Below are 18,529 nucleotides of genomic sequence, written 5' to 3' on the forward strand. Positions count from 1 at the left end.
AAGTAAGCTACTCGCACAAACTCTTCCTGTGCCACTCCTTTCAATGCCATTAAGAGATGACATAAAGTCAAAAAATCCCAAAAGACGACCAGCTCTAATACCAAAATGGTGCAATTCAGTTATCAAATCAATGAGATATCAACACTAAACAGCAAAGAAGTGGCAAGAATTAAAATTCACAAGAATAACCGAGTAGAGAGGGAGAGAACTTTATTGATTCTTGTTTTTTTAAGGAATGAACTTTATTGATGTTAAACTTCTTCTCTTGCATACTTTGAGAAAAACTCAACTTAAAAAATATTAGGATGACTAACTCCCACACCACCCCCTCTTTTATAGACCCTAAATGAATCTTTAATGAACCACCCTATAGCGGGCCTAGATGGTCGTGGGCCTTGGTGGCTCATGGCCTACATCATAATCGTAAAGAAATGTGGGGCCCACAGTCTATCTAGTTGCCTTTTAATTGGCTTACACTCACATACGAAATGACACGTCCCCCTTTGCCTCTCCCAATTGGCTTCTATTGGTCAGCAGACATGTTGATAAAGGAGCATGGGTGTTATACAGTTGAAGTATACATAATCAACACATGAGTATTTTGGACATTTGTTGATAATTGTATGGACATCCGAGGCCCATAGTCGATCAAGTTGCCTTTTAACTAGCCTCTAATCGTAATGTATGAGCGCGCTAGTCGATTAGGTGTCCCCCTTTGTCTCTCCCAATTGACTTCCATTGCGCTTCCAGTCGATCAGGTGTCCCCTTTGTCTCTCCCAATTGACTTCCATTGTGCTAAAGCCTAAATTTATAGTTGTTTTGAAGCTAAAAAATGTATGAGCATGCTAACGCACAATGGCTTTGAAGCCATTCCTTGCTTGCTTCAAAACACTTATGACTATCATAGGCTCCCTAGGCCCAATGAAACATAATTCGATATCAAAGAAGTGTATTTGTATAACTATTTGGAAGAAACAGGGATATTGGGCAGCGGTAAAAGCTTTCCCTTTAGCTAAATCTATTTCTACCGAGCATTTAAAAAGTTTTTTTGTCGACAAGTTTAGAAACTTCAAAACACTCCACTCCTCTTCACCAAAGGGAATCAATCCTGCCAAAATCACATCTTTCTTCCTTCCAAAAGGCGACTTATTCCATTCCTTATTTTGTATTTCAAGGCATGGAAGTTTCCTTCAAAAACTTAATAGTTACGCTTTGGGGGGGGGGGGGGGCTGCTTCCACATTTTGTAGTTCATGTGAGCATAATCCTTAAGGAGTGTTATTCTATCAAGGCATGTGCCAGAGTTGAAGCTCCATAATCATTTTTTCAACAAATGGTGTTGGGAGCTAAGCTAGTGAGTGGGTGTTGGGAAATAAAGGGGTCTCAAGCTGATATATTGACCAGATTAAGGATATGCACAAGGAAGCAGTAACAAATGCCACGACCACTTCTTGAGAGGCAAGTGAGTTTCCAATTAATGTAGGCTTACACCAAGGGTTGGCAAGGAACCCGTACCTTTTTGCATTGATTATGGGCAAGTTAATGAGGAATTTACAGAAGAGGTCCCATGGTGTATGTTGTTTGCAAATTGTATAGTTTGACTGATGAGAAGTGAGGTAAACGCAAGGCTTGAACAATGGAGGGGTGCTCTAGAATCTTAGTCGGGCTAAAACCTAGCATATGGAATGCAATTTTAGTTACAATAAAGGTGGAAAAGAGGAATTAGGAAAGATTGATGACTAGGTAGTACTAAAAAATGACCGTGTTGGAATCTTAGGTCGATAATTTAAGAGAGCAAAGACCAAAGAAACTAGGAAGGACGTTGCTTAGAGAAGATGGCAAAGAGGAATTAGGTAAGAATCTCGTTTTTCTTTTTCTTTCATTTTTATTTTTTTTTTCCAAAGCATCCATATAGACTTCTACAAATCTCCCGCCTCTTTTATAAATTCTTGTCATTCTCAATGAAATAAACAATATACAATTTCCCCAATGTAATCTCTTGTGGAAAAACAAGTACACAAAAAACACCCTAAACAAGAGACGGAAGCAAATGACAAGACCTCAATGCTAACAAAATCGATCATCAACAATACAAATTATGTAACTCCTCTGGTTTGCATTCTTGTGTAAGCCAAAACATCTCTCAACTAGGCATCTTTCAGAAGAAAAAAATTTTAAATTTTAAAAAAATGTATACCTTCTTTCACCTATGCTAAGACATTTCTACAGGCCCGTAGAGAAAAAACTCTTCTTACCTCTTGACTTTTTTAAATAATTTGGTAGCCGAGTTCATTCCATGTTACCTACAACCCTGCTAAAAATGCAAGCTTCCATAAAGGATTCCTCACACACCCTAGCAAATCATCCCTATTACCAAAAAGTATGCCCAAGCTAAAGAATGCCCCAACTTAGCATCGTCCAATCTGACCCAAAAAGATTGAAGAACCTCCACTTACAAGACGACAACAAATAGCAATATAGTGCTCCGCCGATTCGACAACCTAGAGACAAAGCGAACATCAGTAATCACCATCTTCTTGCTTCTTAAGTGATTAATTCATTATAATCATCTTTCTACACAAGCCACCTAGAAGCAATTACCATGAGAGGTCCATGATATCACTCAGGAGTCCAAACAGTCTCCCCTGTTGGCACAATGAAGTATTTACACACCATGTATCTTCCCAAAACCACATACAATAATCGCTTCCGCATTTTCCATTGCCCCTTTTTTTCACAAGCATGTTGCCCTAAATTGCAATGAAATTTTTACAAACTACCACCCTTCCCTAACACCATGTTTGTTCATGATCACCTACTTCCGTAAGTTGTTTCCCACTGCCTCATATCTTCACAACCATTTTATCAAGCAATCCAATATTCATAGCTTCTAGTGATCCCACACCTGCCCCACCTTGTTTGCGACTTACATACTTCTCCTTAATCCCCACTCCATCAGATGAAATTTTATGCTTTTCCCCCAATGCCTCTCCATAAAGCCGATACAAAATTTCTCCAATTTGCTTGGCACACTAATCGGGCATTGAAATACAGAATGAAATTAATTAGCATATCAACAATTGCCCATTTGATCATAGTAACCCTACACCAAAGAAAATATACCTGCTTGTCCATGCCAAATGCTTTCCTTTCCACTCTCCAATGCGAGCAAAGCCTTTTGGTCGATTTGCCAAAACTAAAGGAAAACCGAAATGGCTTGAGGGAAGTTTCCTTACTTTGCATTCGAAGCATCCAACAATCTCAAAAACTACCCAATCTTCTAAAGATTTAATATTTTTCTAGATACTGCTTCGAAAATGTCAAGATATTTCTAAAAGTAGCCACCTGAGTTAAATTTGCATCACCAAAAAGAGTCGCATCATCAGCAAAATGTAAATGGGAATATATGAGGGTTTCAAATATGAACTCACCATCATTGTCATAACATTGTAAGGGAGTTTTAAATATTGAAATCATTGTTGTCATCGTCATAAAAATATTGAAATCACTGCTTCACCGTCAACCCCAACTAATTGGGATAAGGCTGAGATGATGATGGTGATGACTATCATCGTTGTCAAAATATTGTCCTAATTAGGGCAGGCGGTTTAACGTATTGAAAAAATAGAAAATTATCTACAAGACTGAGGAATTTTTTAGCTTTGAATAACCTCATCACCCTTTTATCTCTTGCCATATTGTATGCCCTCTCAGCCTCACGGAGATGAATGGAAACCATCTCTCCATCTCTAACAGGAAACCCTCTCCATCCAAAGTTGAAAATCTCCGACATTTGAAACCCTCATTTTGGTAACTAAAAAATGTCTCAACATGGAAGACTTCAAATCCAAAATGATCTCCCTCTCTATATCCCTCCAGGTGGAAAAGGATTTAAGTTACTATTCCACTTCTTGCTAGAAATAGGGAAGAAAAGTAATCACTAACTTGTTCTATATAGGCACTTGTTGGAAAACTGAGCGACTCCATCACTTTTCAAGTTCAGGTACAGATTTTTAAGCCACATACTGATTATTCAAGTCCTCGCCTACACCTGCTTTCACAAATATCAGTGCAAACTTTCCAAGTCGTTCTACAACCAAGAAGATCAATCACTAGGCAATCTAGTGAACATCTTCCCGTTAAATTGCTTTGTTACAAAAATTATTATGATCCTACAGACTGTCCAGAGCACAGCAAAGAAAGTCTCCACAAGAACTTTCTCGAACCCAAGCGAACCCCAATTCAAACCTCAAAAAATCCTCAATCAACCTAGTCATCACCCAACTAGCCCGATAAGTAAGAAGTACTGCCGTCAAACTGTCCTGTAAAGTCAAAATGCAGAAACAAACGGTACAGTCTCCGTGTTCCAAAGGCAAAAGACACATCTGTGTAATCACCATCTACTCAGGTGACTGAGAATGAGCCTATTGCCTTTCCCACATAACCAACAAAAAGCAATTGCGCTTGGGAAACCCTGGTATGAATATATTGTCGAAAGCACCTTGTCACCTCTTGTGAGTCTGACAACTCTGAACTTAATCTGACTGAAGTAGCCTCGTTCTTCTAGAACACACCCGTACCTGGGTAATAATCAGCAATTGTTGTGACAAAGAGAAAATACACCACTATCCGCTAATGTGGACATCAAATTGAAACATGAAGCTGCCTCACCTTGATCAACTAGAAGAATGCTAAGTTAAAAGTACTTCATGGAAAGCCCAATAATAGGAAGTGAAACTGATATTAAGGAAATGACCACTACAAACTTGAAAATAAAATCAATATGGAGGAAGTAAGAAGCCGCTCACATGCAAAGTCCTTCTATAAATAAGAATTCATCATCATCATCATAGCCTTGTCCCAGCAACTTAGGGTAGGCTTCACATATCCTGTTCAATAATGTCAAAAATAGCCTCGGCATATATCAAACATCATATAAAGGACACAGCAGTTGCAAGTTCAAACCTCCAACAAAATCCTCACCGATAATGTGACTTACAGAACCAAAGCATTTGGCAAAAGTTTGTGTTTGGTTCTCATAAAATGCAAGTATAAGAGCCCTAGCACAAGACACCAGTTCAAACATGATGGCAAAGCTCAAATGCGGGAAAAAAAATTTATGCCTTCAAAGCACGTCAGCATCCGAATCAACTAAATCAACCTCCATATGTGATCTTACTGTGTTTCACGAAATATAATTTGTATTTTCAGCTATGATGCTTCATCCAACTGCTGACAAGCCACGTCTAGATCACAGCTTCATAGTTTCATATAGTATTTCAGATATTATTTCATCTAGTTCAATACCCTGTTGTTAAACACTTCCTAAAGGAGAGGTGCAAGTGAAAATAATGTTGCCATTCTTCAAGAAAAAATATGTAATTGAGCTGGCAGTAAAGGTCTAACACCTTCAACATAACAAAACTTCTACATAGTACCACTGACACGAAGCAATGTCTGGGCAAGAAAAGATGGAGGATGGTGCTGCTGGCTCTCCTTTGGGGCAGTTAGGTGTGAAAGAAATGAGTGTTGCTTTCGTAGCAAAAGCAAAGGGAGCTCCAGGGTCCTTAGCTCTGTGGTCATGCTGTTTCAGGATTGAGCTTCCTAGGTTTTGTTTTTGGAGCAGCAGGGGGTTGCTCTTCTTCTGTTGTTGTACTTTAGCTTAGGGCTGTTGTAGTCTTTTTCTAGGGTTTTTTTTTTCTGTTTTCTGTTTTGTTCTTCATGTTTTCTGCTTTTTTTTCCCTTTTTTGTTCCTCTTTTGTTTCTGTTTTCTCTCTTAATAAAAAATCATCTTTCAAAAAAAAAACATACAATTACATGAAGGATTTCAACAACTTCTTTCAACACCTAAGAAGCAATATCTAGACTGCTAGCTCCTAATTCATCTGGTGTTCAAACCATGACTTCATCCAGTCAGGGGATTGAGTAAATGAATGATGCAACACTAAATGTCTAACAAGTTGAATATAACAAAGAACCACATAAGGGGGCATAGTTGTCACAGACAGGGCTAAAACACCAATGATTAGAAATACAACTAGATGAAGGATTTCAGCAAAGCCAGATGCCAAAATTAAAACAATTCTCCTACAACCATTCTTTGGTACTACTCACTCTTCATACAGACAAGAAACCTCTATATTACTACTTTTTTTTTTTGGAAAGTTGAAAGTGAAGCCTCAATATTACATGCGGAAGCCTATTTCTCGAACAGGTGCTATGAGTCCAAAAATATATATACAAAGCTATATCCTTTTTTTCCTTGTGGCTGAACTAAAAATTTTCCACAACAATACTTTTATCAGTGTTTCATAATTCTAGAGAATAGGATGCATACAAGTCGTGATCCCTTCTTTTTTCCCGTGGACATACTTTTGTTAGTGTTGAGGGATTAATTTTCTCAACTGCAATTGGTATGAAAACATCAAAACAGACAATGGAAGGATGGGGAAGCAAGAATTTCTTTAGAAAAGAATGGATTGTAGACAAATCCTACTGTGCGATGGGAATTGATATTCACATACCTTGAAACCCGTTAAGACTAAACCATACCGAACACGCGAACAGCGGTCTGGTTGAATTCCATACCATTACAACAAGATGCCACGTCCCACTACCGCTACCCAATTCCCGGATAAAAATACAACTTCCTCATCGCGTAGGCAAGTCAACCAATTAGTTTACAATTGAGCAAGTTCTTGTGGGCTTTCCATTGCTTCCTTTAATATCTGCTCCGCTCTCCTTTTCTTGTCATCCTTCTCGTCATCCCTCCCAAACCAATAAGTTGATCTCTCAACACCCATGTTTTTAGCACCCATACCCAAAGGGACAGAGACAGATTTTTTGTCAATCCCAAACCCGAAACGCACAGCAGGTCGCTTGTTCGGAAGAACCTTCCTCTCCCCCTCTCCAGAATCAGAAAATCCGCTCTTCGCTGCTTCAATGGCTGGTGCAAAGGTCTCAAGCACAGAAACCTGATTCTCTACAGCCGCTTCATTTGAAAGCCGAGCAGGAATATTGACCACAGACACATCCTTCTCCCCAAACTGCAATGGTGGGGCAAGAAAAGGGTTAGCATCCAATGCCCCTTTTTCCTTCCCAGCATCACCAGCATCTGCCCAGGACGGCCCTGCTGTACCATTGCATGCCAACCGCTGCTGCAAACTCAATAGTGACCTCTCTGCCTTCCTCCGCTGCCTTGCCTGCTGCCTTGCCTGCTCCATCTTATCTGTGGAGGGATCTTTGGCACGCTCATTCCAAACAGGCGTGCGAACATAAGTGTGGGGGTCAGGGAAGGCCGGCAGCCAATCAGGTATATGCTTGCCAGGCGGCACTTCCCCAACCTGAGCAAAGCTCGGTGTCGGCTTCCGGGCCTTAATGACGGGGAACCGTGGGAGGGGCCGCACAAACGGTATCTCCTCTGACAAGCTCACATACTGCATGATCTCACGGACCGTGCCGGAACCAGCAAGACACCGGTTGACATCTGACGCACCAGAGAAACCCTGCAACAAGCACAAGTCTTCCAACCCTTGGATGACATCAAACACATTGCATTCTGTCCTTCCTGATGAATTCGCATAGAAGCGGGCCGTCTTCCCCAGATCCCTCAAATACCTCACCGCAATGTCAGAGAGGGCGTCAAGCGCAGACTGCTGGAAACTCTGGAACCCTGCAACCTCACAGACCTGCGCGACAGCGATACGAGTGACTGCACGGCCGAAATCGTCACTGCCAGAGGGGGCCTCCCTACTCTTGGTGCCGCTCTCGTTGCTGTTGTTGTAGCTGTTGTTGTGAGTGATGCCGCTGTTGTCGATATCTCTTCCACTCTCCCCACCGCCATCGCTCATATTTCAATGAATCACATCAAATTCCTTCATATGAAACCCTTGCTAGGGTTTTAAGCCAGGTCGCGTCCGCCTTCTCAGCGTTCCCGTAAAAACCAGCTCTTTCGGAGGAAAGACATTTGGATCCAGGACAGACGTTCTAGAGTCTGGGAATGGGATCGGCTGCCGTTCGAGAGAGGATTTCTGCCATGGCGGAAGAAAGAGGAATCCCTGGATAAGGATTTTTGGATTTTTATAGGGTTTTGGAAGGGAATATAGGAGGATTTTGTTTTTGAGGAAATGAGTGGTTTTGGTGGGATTTTGGAGGGGATTTTGAAAAACCCTCGTAAAACCCTAGAAATTATCGAATCAAATCGAGATCGCGAGCAAGCGAGATGAGTCGAGAAGGGGGGGAAGGAGTTTGATATTTATAGAAGGGTAGGAGTTATTTAATACTCCAGTAGAGTATCTTCGTTCATGCGCATTCGCAGCAAATTGTACAGGTGTCGTGAATTTAACTCAGATCAAACTGTCCAAATTGCGTAAAGTATATGTGAATAAATTTATTAGACCACCGTAAACTTTTATCAGTGTATATTTATTTCTTTATTTTGGACGTTGACCGTTTACCGTTTTAACCGCGTTTGGATGGCCAATGATCAGATTTATGAGGAATTATTTCGGTTTTTTAGTTGTTGATTTGCGACTGATGCAATGCGGACCTGTTATCTGTACGATTTGGATGGAATTATTCATATGCCGCATGTACTATTCGCGAGAGCCTGAAAAGATCTCTCTTAAAACCATCAGACTGGTGGACAGGTGGAGTATAAGATCTCTCTGAGCTGAGCGATGCAGATGACTGAAGGCAGATTATTTGCTCGCGATGAAAAGTATTACACTCTCGCGTGACATCGACGGGAATTCGCAGCATGTGTGCCAGAATCGTACACGAATGGGAGATCTAGACCGACTGTTCGTCAGGTAGGAGCACGGTGTGCATTATCTAACTATAGATAAAACGATATCGTCTGTCTTATATTCAGTTCTTCTGTGTCGAAAATGGACTGTTAGAAAAAAAAATGTATCTAACGATCCGTATTCAACATGATAAGGGACCTGTATGATTATTCTTTAAATGTCCACAACATGGCCTGCGTGATGAATGGTATGGATTCACAGACCCATGGAATGTTTCCGCTGGTGAGAGGAAGTCCCTGTCCATCTCAGGCTAGCAGCTAAGGCAACACATGGTCCGAGGAATACTGATTGAACTCGGCCGAGTACACCTCTTTTGTTCCTTGAACTTGGAGCACGTTTGAAAGATCGAAGCCACTCATCGGGCAGATCCCACCGTTTAGATGGCATGTCTCATAAAGTGGGCCCATTTGATCACCATATAGATCACACTTGTACGTTGTACTTGGACGATCGTTGACCAAATTCTCATAATCACTAGATTATCAGGTCGGCCTGAATCTTTACGTCACGTGTTATCGAATGACAGACGTGGATTATCTCGTGAGGAGTGTCGCATCCTATTTTTGGCCGGTCTTGGAATGGAAACGGATTGGCTACTCCCCCTGCCACCAGCCCGTTGGCTGGTGGTCGGTGCTCTGTGGGCCCACCATGATGGATGTGCTTCATCCACTTCATTCATCCATTTTTACATATCATTCTAAGGCTTAATCTTAAAATGAGAGGGATATAAATCGCAGGTGGACCACACCACGAGAAAACAATAGTAATTGGGTATCCACCGTTAAAATCCTACTAAGGCCCACTGTACTGTTTATTTGACATCCAATCTGTTGATTATGTCATCCAGATCCAAATGAAGGAAGAAAAACAAAAATCAATCCAAAACTTTTATGCCCCAAGAAGTTTTTAATTGTTGACCTTCATTCAAATTGGGATGTACCTCTTTTTAGTCTCGTAACATTGAATGATCTAGAAAAGTAGATAGACAGCATGGATGAAGCACATACATCATAGTGGGGGCCATGGAGCACCAACCACTAGTCAACGGGGTGGTGGCAAAGGAGTAGACAATCTATTTCCTCACTTTTTACATTAATTGGAAAAGCCTAATAGTGGAACATAGTCCAAAAAAAGAAAGAATGATTAAAAGTATACAAATCAAAAAGAGAATGAATAATATATAGTACCAATGTGGCAATGAATCAATTGTCATGCTCATGAAATGAAGAGGTAAATGTTTGAAAGATAACCATGAAAGAGATTTATAAATGAAAAGGAATTCAACAAAGCAAAACGTATTATACTAATCCAATCAAACCAATCAAATTATCTTTCCTTATTATCGCTTAGCTTTATCCTATGAGTAGCGTTAATCCAGTAGCGGTAATCCTTAGTTATAATTAAGTAGTTGTAATCCAAGTTTGTACTTATATGCTGAACTATTCTCATTTGCAATATACTTAGTTCTTCTTTCAGAAATGCGACTTGCAGTTATTCCCTCTAATCAACTATAAGTATTTTCTTTTTATCTGATTGTTTCCATATGCAACAGTCCTTTCATACATAATGTAATGTGCAACCCATCTTCAAAGGAAGAACCTCACCCCCCTATAATCACTTGATTATCTTATAATTATCTTGCGAGTTGTTGAAAATGTGATTGATCTTCTCAGGTCTTAGTCATATACGATAGTACTTGACGCATCTGCCTGTCTGAACTCTTGGGGTCAAGTTGTTTGGTTTGAATTGAACCGTACAATCGATTTCTAGCATGCCCACACACATCACGCATGACCAAAACAAACCAAAAGCTAACAAGGAGCGCCTCATCTTAGTGCAGTAGTGCAGTGATGTGGCGAAATTAGATTGGTGGAGTTGAAAGCAATCAGAGATGTAACCAGGCTTTTTTTCAGGATTTTTAGGTCAAGCATCATCACTGTTGCATATGACCCATGGATCAAGTCTCACCACATTACCACACCGCAAATGAGGGAAGGACCTCATTGCCTAATCCACTCCAACAACGAGGCAAGATGGGAGTGCCTGTGTAATTGGAGTTGAACTTTTAACGTCTCGCGTGAGCACAACCCCTTTCTACCACTTTCGCATGGTGGTAGGAGACTTAGAGCGTGATGAGATGGCCCTTACCTTATGTTGACACTCGATTTGCTTTCTGTCACGTGCAATGTATGCAGGCGTGCCAGAATCGATATAGCTGCTTGATTCAAACCGAACAACTTGACCCCAAGCGTTGAAATAAGTAAATACATCAAACTTAACAGTATATGATTGAGATCTGAGAAGATCGGTCGCCTACTCAACCACTTGTAGAATATTTGTAATGATTAAGCGATAGTCGAAGGGTGGGGTTCTTCCTCCAAAGATGGATTGTGCCTCGCCTTTCACAGAAAATGACTTTTGATATATTGGTGCAATTGAACAAAACGAAATATTTACAATTGGTCATTAAGAATAATCGCAAGAATGCTTATTCTAAAAGAACTGCTTGTATTGGATAAGGATCAACTTCAGTGTATGAGCATAAACTTGTATAACAACCAAGGATGATCACTACTAGATCATTATTGCTCCTAGGATAAAGCTAAGATAAATTTGAGTTGGTTTGGTTTATGATTTTTTTTAATGTGCATGTGTTCTTGCTTCGCTAATCTTCATTTTATTTATAGATTTCTTTTGTATCTATTCTTCAAGTGTTTCTCTTCTTTATTGGATGGTTATTGCAACTGAGGTATCACCATTTAGATCATTCCCTATATATGTTTCCTTCCTGATTATTCCTCTTCTCTTGAAGGCATTCTAATTTTTGGTGCATCTCGGTCACACCTTGTAGCTCAGTCACGCATCTTGTTTATGTCTTCTCAGCCGCATTACTGTGTCAATTATCTTAATGATGTGTAATATTGTATTGGTGTCAACTATGACATTACAAAAAGTGCTCCAAATATCTTAGAAAAAAATTTCATACACATTCTATTTCTCATGTAATACTACGTATCATACCTCCATTGACTTTTCTCAATTTGAGTCATTCATCATTATTTTGAATTTGAGCTATTCATCAAGTTTGCTAAAAAGTTTAGTAACTTCCATAAGTGACCTGCCAGCTAATTTTATGGTTGGGAAATTAGAAAATTTACAGTTAATTACTCTAGAATTATATTATAATCACATCCATACAACTATGAGAGATGCTCCAGAGAGCACAATAAGTTACAGTGCTCCTGGTTGCATTTTCCTGCATTAGGAGCCTTGGGTTGTCCAATCCATTGATTTGGACCATTGGGTCTAACTCACGCTTAATGGTCTATTTGGCAAGAGCTATACAAATGTTAGTCATTGGATCAAGGTCTTTAGCGTAAATAGTCAAAATCATTTAAATGAAAATAGGTCTAATAAACAATTTGATCCATTTATTTATTATAGAGCCCATCATTGATTTCTTATGATTATAAAAAATTAGTTTTGTTGGGAAACAAGGCCATCCCATCCTATCCTGAAAAAGGGAATAGTAGAAAAATAAGTCCCAATCAAGGATGAATAGGATCACCCCATCATTACAGTCTTTTGCATGGCATCTTTTTAAAAAATGATGTGGACTTAATGGCAAGGCCATATCAATTAATTGGAATTTTTCTTGTGAGAAGTTTCAGCCTATTAAAATAGTGAATGAAACATTATATGTAAAAATATAGTCATTATCCAAATATCATAGTCAAATTTTGCTTACTGGTTTAATATAATTCACAAAACACTAGTTTTCTAGTCATACACAAAATATGATGTGACTTTTACCAACCCTTTATTTAGATTTAAATTGTTAACCAAACAAGACCCATAAAATCTAGAAAGATTCTCTTGCGGAACAAAGAGTTTGAATTCTATTATAATTCATTCTTACCAAATCAAAGAAAGATCCTTCATGCCACCACCCCTCTCTATATATAAATAAGAGTACCCCTAATGGTGAAAGGTACGCATAATCTCTAGTCCTAAACTCTCGATACTTAATTAGACCCAGATTCCTGACTTAGGCATTGGAGGGTCCCGGTATGAATCAAGGTCTTTCTTATCTGTTATTTGTGCAAGTTTACGAGCCCAGGGAGGGCTAACCATATTTCTGCATCAACAGCATGACACTTCAAATTTAATATGAGCAAGCCATTCTTGTTTGTGGGATGATGATACATTTACCCAAATCAAATTAATCCATCTATCATACTCTTTAATCATGGATCCATGCTTGCTATATTATGACCATTGGATGTTTTTCATTTCAACTATTAATTTTTCACCAAGAAGATATTTTATCAACCAAGTTGGTGTGAAATTTTTATTCATGATCTACCCGAGTTAGGTCTCATAATTTAAACATGTAAGATGATATGGTCAGTTTGGAACAAACACAATCTAAGTATATCCATCCCTCGATAGGATGGGTGTCGAGGTGTAAGACTCGACCCGAGTTCCTGCATGTGCATGTGTGTGTGTGTCAGTATGCATTTCATTTCTCGTGGTCCCGCAGTCCGACCGGTTGAATTTCGGCGACTCGCGACCCTCGAATTGTGTTTGCGGTCATGCTTGAGTCCGATCACGTAAACTCGACTCGGATCAACCTGAGACATATGTCATCTTGTTTGCATCGTCGTTGCGGTTCCAACGGCGTATCTTGTGTATCTATCCGACTTACGAATCAAAAGTTATGAACATTACATAGTATGACCCTTAATTGTGTGGCCCAACTTTTATGCAATGCATGTGGACCACCTCTTTGGCACAAGTCCCCATACACACTACACACACCACATAAATTCTATGGAAACACCACCCACCTCAACAAACACTACCCAAGCCTAGCCTAAAGCCTAAGTATTGTAAACTCCTCCTATGCAATGATGACTTCTCTTACAAACTCATCATAACCCTTTCTCTATCTTTATTTTTCTCATTTCCCTCCATTGCTAGCAACTTCTCCCTCTCCCAACGTCCATCCCTCCCTCTTTTCTCCAGCCCCCTAATCCCCAACATACTCCAAATCCCACCATTAAAAGTAAATCTCCACCATTAAAACTTCTTCTTAGGCTCAAGACCTTCATGGTATAGGAGTTTGGAGGCTTGATTTGCAAGTGGGTGAATATAATTTCTAATTTTTTTTTCTGACCTTTAATCTTCTCTTTTCTTCATATATAGATTATATGGGACCCATCAAACCATGGTGGGGATCCCATTTGACCCCATGGATGTGGCCCTTTGGCCCATCCTACATGCATATCACAATATATGATGGGGTCATTCTCCATGGACCCCATCATGATGTATTGTATTATCTACTTCATTCTAAGGGCATTTAGACCCTAAAAGTCATGTTAGGATGGCATCTCAACCACCCATTTTAGTTATAGATCATGCATGCATTGGTTTATTGTTGCATGTACAATTTATATAGTTGTATGGATGAGATTAATTCTTGGGAGGTCCCATTAGTGGCGGGGCCCTACCTCATGGCCGGATTGCCTTTTTCTTCTTCTCTTTTCTCTGATGTGTGGATGATGATGTGTGTGTGTGGCCCACTTGGTGGGCCTAGGATGTCCCAAAATTCCAGCAAGGTGGGACGCCCCTACCACCAAATCCCATGATTCTTGGGCACCTTAATCAATGCATGCAAGTGTCCTAACCTCAGTTCATAATTTGGACATGTGTGGGGCCCACTAAGGAAAGCCACACACCCTTTTAACTGCTGAGATTATTGAGATATAGGCTGATATATCTAGCCATGTATTGTTGTCCAAAAATCTGGACTGTTACATGGACTGTTTTAGTCAATGTTTGGCATGGATTTTGGATCATGATTTTCACTATTTTTCTTATAATTATGAGGTGTAATATGAAGGTGTGAACCCCACCTTAAGGTATGGTAGATCACACCTCAGAATGTCCATGCAAAGGCACCCAAAGATGAGGCCTAAAGGGGGTGGGCGGTCCACCTTGTTGGACCGTCCAGCCTTGTACATCGAAGGGAAAACACAATTTTCAGCATGATTTTCTGAGTGGTGGGCCACTTTTGTGGACCCTAACTTGTTGTATTTTATGGAAAAAATCTTAATCACTCATCCTTACCCTCTTAGGTGAAGTTTGGGCCCACATTTTGGGGTGTACATTGTATGGACAACAATATTTTAATACAGTAGAATTTTCTTGACAGATTGTAATTCTGAATTTAATTAAAATACTTCTGAGCATCCAAAAATCATGAAATTTTGTAGAGGTGTGGCCCACCCATGGAGGGACCACCCTGTAAACTTTCAGGGTCAACTGGCCCCTGTACCGTCCGTGGTGCGGCCTGGAGTGGCCCACCAGGCTGGGACGCCCATGATGGGGCGTTCAGCCTTGGCTGGCTGTCCAGGCCACTTTATGGGCCCACCTTAGTGTATTTTATATCCCACCGTTCATCCACGTGGGATCCATAGGGGACTTGATCATTCTCCCCTTCAGTAGCATTCAATTAGGGCCCATTAGATGAGTTTTTGGGCTAAATACCCAGGCCCATAGAGCTGCCTATACATGGGACGCCCAACCCATTGGGCTGCTGCTCGACGTCCAGTCCAGCAGCACGGCCCATCTGATTTATGTGTTAAATCCACTCCCTTCATCTGGTAGACCCCCCTGTGACATGTATGGGTCACCAGGAACTAAAATAAACATATAATTTAATTAATTTTTGAATTTCCAGCAATGTCAAATTGTGGGTGGGTTGGAATTTCAGCAGTAGGCCCATGGTTGCTGCCCATAAATGAATGTTTTGGGGCTGCATGGTTCACCAAATTTGGAGATATTATTACACATATCTTGCCCTATTTTTTTAATTAGATTTTGGGCTTAATTAGTGCATACTTAAGGCCTATTCCAATTGAGTTTTTATTGGACTAATCTTCTTAGTTATTTGTTGGGTTTTTCGAGGCCCATTGTTTTGAAACTTTTGATAGGCCCATTGGACCCTTGGGGCCTATATTTATCTTGCCATTGTGATGAGTTTTATGGGCCAAAATATTCAAGAAGTTGGGTGCTTGCTTGCCCATTAAAATAAACCCATACTTAAGTCGAGATGTAAGGCCCAACTTACTTGTTTTAAATATAAGAATTACCCATATGTTGGAATAATGGACTGCCCATTAGGCCCACCACAATGAATAGACTCATGATCTTTATGGTTGGGCCCAAACCTTATTTGAGGGCCCACCATGTTGCTTATGTATTGGGCTTAGTCTATGGCTCACTAGGCCATGGATTGCTTGGGCCTTGGACTTTACTTTATATGCGTAGTGGGCTACCTTTTGGGACTCAATCGAGGTTGAATGTCCTCCTTGGTGGCTCTAAGGTAGGCCCATAGGGTCCTCATAGGTGGTTGAAGGCCCACCTTGGACCTTTTTAGGATTGTTTCCTCCTTGAGGCTTTATGACTCTCTTAGCTTGCGAGTCATCCCAAAGTATTGGGCCCCCACTAGAAGACTTCACTTCTCCTTAGAATACCTGTCTATATATCTAGACCTTTTCCCTCCTTAGAAAGGAGAAATATATTTTACAGGTAGTGCACTTACATCATTGTGACCCATATGCATCATCTGTGTAAATTGATTGCATCGTGTGGTGGTCATAGAGGCATGGAGTTTCTCCCATTGTGCACATTGAGTGCCTGAAGCTTGTGCATGATCTGTATGTGTGACTCATGCATTGGCATCGCATTTCATGATGATACCGCCCTTGCTTCACCAGGGCCTTACTTCCACAGGGATGTTCGTGGATGATCGTATGTGTGGACACCGGAAATATTACTTGAGCATACCGGGTGTATAGGATGCCAATAAGTGAAATTCTCAAAACTTTCATAGTACCAAAGATCTGTCCCAATATTGTGACCTAGTGGAAACTATGAGCGCACGATGGCCTTATACCATTAGGCCGTGACTCCCACTGTCATGTAGTCAGTTGGGTAGGGGTGTGGCCTTACTTGCCTGATGTAAGGAGGCATTACTAGGCAGAGTCTGACCAGCTCATAAATGGATCCGCTACCGTCAAGTTTTGTTGGTGATTGGTTGTTCATAGGCGAGTAGTGAGGCCTCTTATGCTTGTTTAACTGTGCGGGGTCTGTAGAGTGACAGTCACCCAGCAGTGTAATGGACCCTGGTGATTTCCTTAAGATTGGAAATGTACTTGATATGTGGATTGATTATGAGCACTGACATTACTTCGCATTGCATTCGCATCGGCTACTTAAGCCCCTTTATGCATCGCCTTGGTAAAGTGCTCAGTACTCATTGTATCGTATTCATGATAAGCCTTGGTAAGGCTGGTGATATTGTCATTGAGTATGTTTCCATTCATGTACCTCCTGTTATTCTTCTACGCACTATTGTCACACACTTTCACCACCCTCTAAGCTTCTATAAGCTTATGCACAATTGATGCGTGCAGGAGATCCTAGGCAGGCGTCGTAGCGGCAGAGCTTGGATTAGAGTTGAGCTTGAGGACCCCAGTATTGCAGACTTTTCTCTTCTCCTTCTATTATCTTATGTATGCCATTTTGGACCTTATGAAAGCTTGTAAAAGTTCAAATTCATAGTGGATTTTGCGATGTGTGATTTTGTTATTCTCAGATATACTTGCTGTGATCTTGGGTATGCTCGTATTGGAAATGACTATTCGGTTACAGAAATTCTTCTTGTGGGATCCCAGGATCGGAACTTGCCTTAGGAGCCGAGAATGGGGTACTACAGAGGCTGTTACGGTCAGAACCGGCTATCGGGTTCCTTGTGAGTTCGGTTACCGAGTCTGGGGCGTGACATGAGGTGATGTGCAAATTAGGTCTGTCCATATGTAGGGCTCTAGTATAGATTGTTTAAGTCTAAAAAATCACTAATATTAGACAACTATCCAATTTGTGGGCATCAAAGTGAACGATTGAAAAAAATAAGAAGATGAAGTAATTGTCAAATATACAGTAGATGGATGGGATTGCCTCATGGGTTTTATTTTTAAAGTATAAGCCATCATTTGTGCAAGCATATGTGTGAACTCGATGAATAATCAACCGGGTGACATAGGGCTATTATTTTGGGTTCGAGTCCTTATCTCAATGGTAGATTCTGAGGAGTTTCAACACAAGTTCTTGGGCTCGATATTCATAGGTGGTGAAATCCCACTACGGCATGGGTGTGTGTGTGTGTAAATAAATAAATAAATAAAAACAAAAAAACAAACGGGTGACATGCCTTGTGGAGAGATGGTTATACCATACCACTGTTATCCTATATTTTTAAAAATCCATTTTTGGAGGTTTATTTTCAATCACCTACATGCTACATCTGAAATTCCCTCAGTTGCCTACTTGCCACGTAAAAGATTGTGTACCATTAGTTGCAAGCTTCCAATGTATTACAGTCCCATGAAATTACAGCCGGATATATTTAGTCCGACCGTGAATTATAGTAGATCGTTAATCTACTAACAATTACTTGTTTTGTAAAGTTATCAATGGATTAATATTTAAATACTAACTAGGCTGGATCCACGTTAGTTTCACACCATTTAAGAAAGTGAAGATCTAAGGTCTAACCGGTTGACCACAAGTTGCTGATCACCCACTAAATAACTTCCAATCTTTCATCTGTGCAACATCTAATCCGTCCAATGTGATAATTTTTATATGTAAA

The 18,529-nt window shown here is 40.4% G+C and overlaps 1 protein-coding gene across 5 annotated transcripts; it reads right to left on the reverse strand.

Annotated features, from left to right (window-relative positions):
• Window positions 1-1,914: 1,914 nt before the first annotated feature.
• On the reverse strand, window positions 1,915-8,226 carry LOC131242076 (transcription initiation factor TFIID subunit 8). Of its 5 annotated transcripts, none has more exons than XM_058240473.1 (3): window positions 6,523-8,226; window positions 4,670-4,756; window positions 1,915-4,578 (listed from the first exon to the last, which is right to left on the reverse strand). In XM_058240473.1, exon 1 carries the CDS (start codon window positions 7,846-7,848, stop codon window positions 6,679-6,681), a length of 1,170 nt encoding a protein of 389 aa, XP_058096456.1. In that variant the 5' UTR covers window positions 7,849-8,226; the 3' UTR covers window positions 1,915-4,578; window positions 4,670-4,756; window positions 6,523-6,678. The 5 variants fall into 5 exon arrangements, with proteins under 5 accessions (XP_058096456.1, XP_058096452.1, XP_058096451.1 ...); XM_058240469.1 differs by having other exon boundaries at window positions 4,670-4,763; XM_058240468.1 differs by lacking the exon at window positions 4,670-4,756 and adding an exon at window positions 4,807-4,887.
• Between the last annotated feature and the right edge of the window lie 10,303 nt (window positions 8,227-18,529).

This window comes from Magnolia sinica, chromosome 4 (assembly GCF_029962835.1).
Source record: "Magnolia sinica isolate HGM2019 chromosome 4, MsV1, whole genome shotgun sequence".
Taxonomy (NCBI): domain Eukaryota; kingdom Viridiplantae; phylum Streptophyta; class Magnoliopsida; order Magnoliales; family Magnoliaceae; genus Magnolia; species Magnolia sinica.

What these genes read in the sequence shown, in the direction of transcription:
- LOC131242076 (XM_058240473.1), bottom strand. Translation starts at nt 7,848, where the DNA reads ATGAGCGATGGCGGTGGGGAGAGTGGAAGAGATATCGACAACAGCGGC.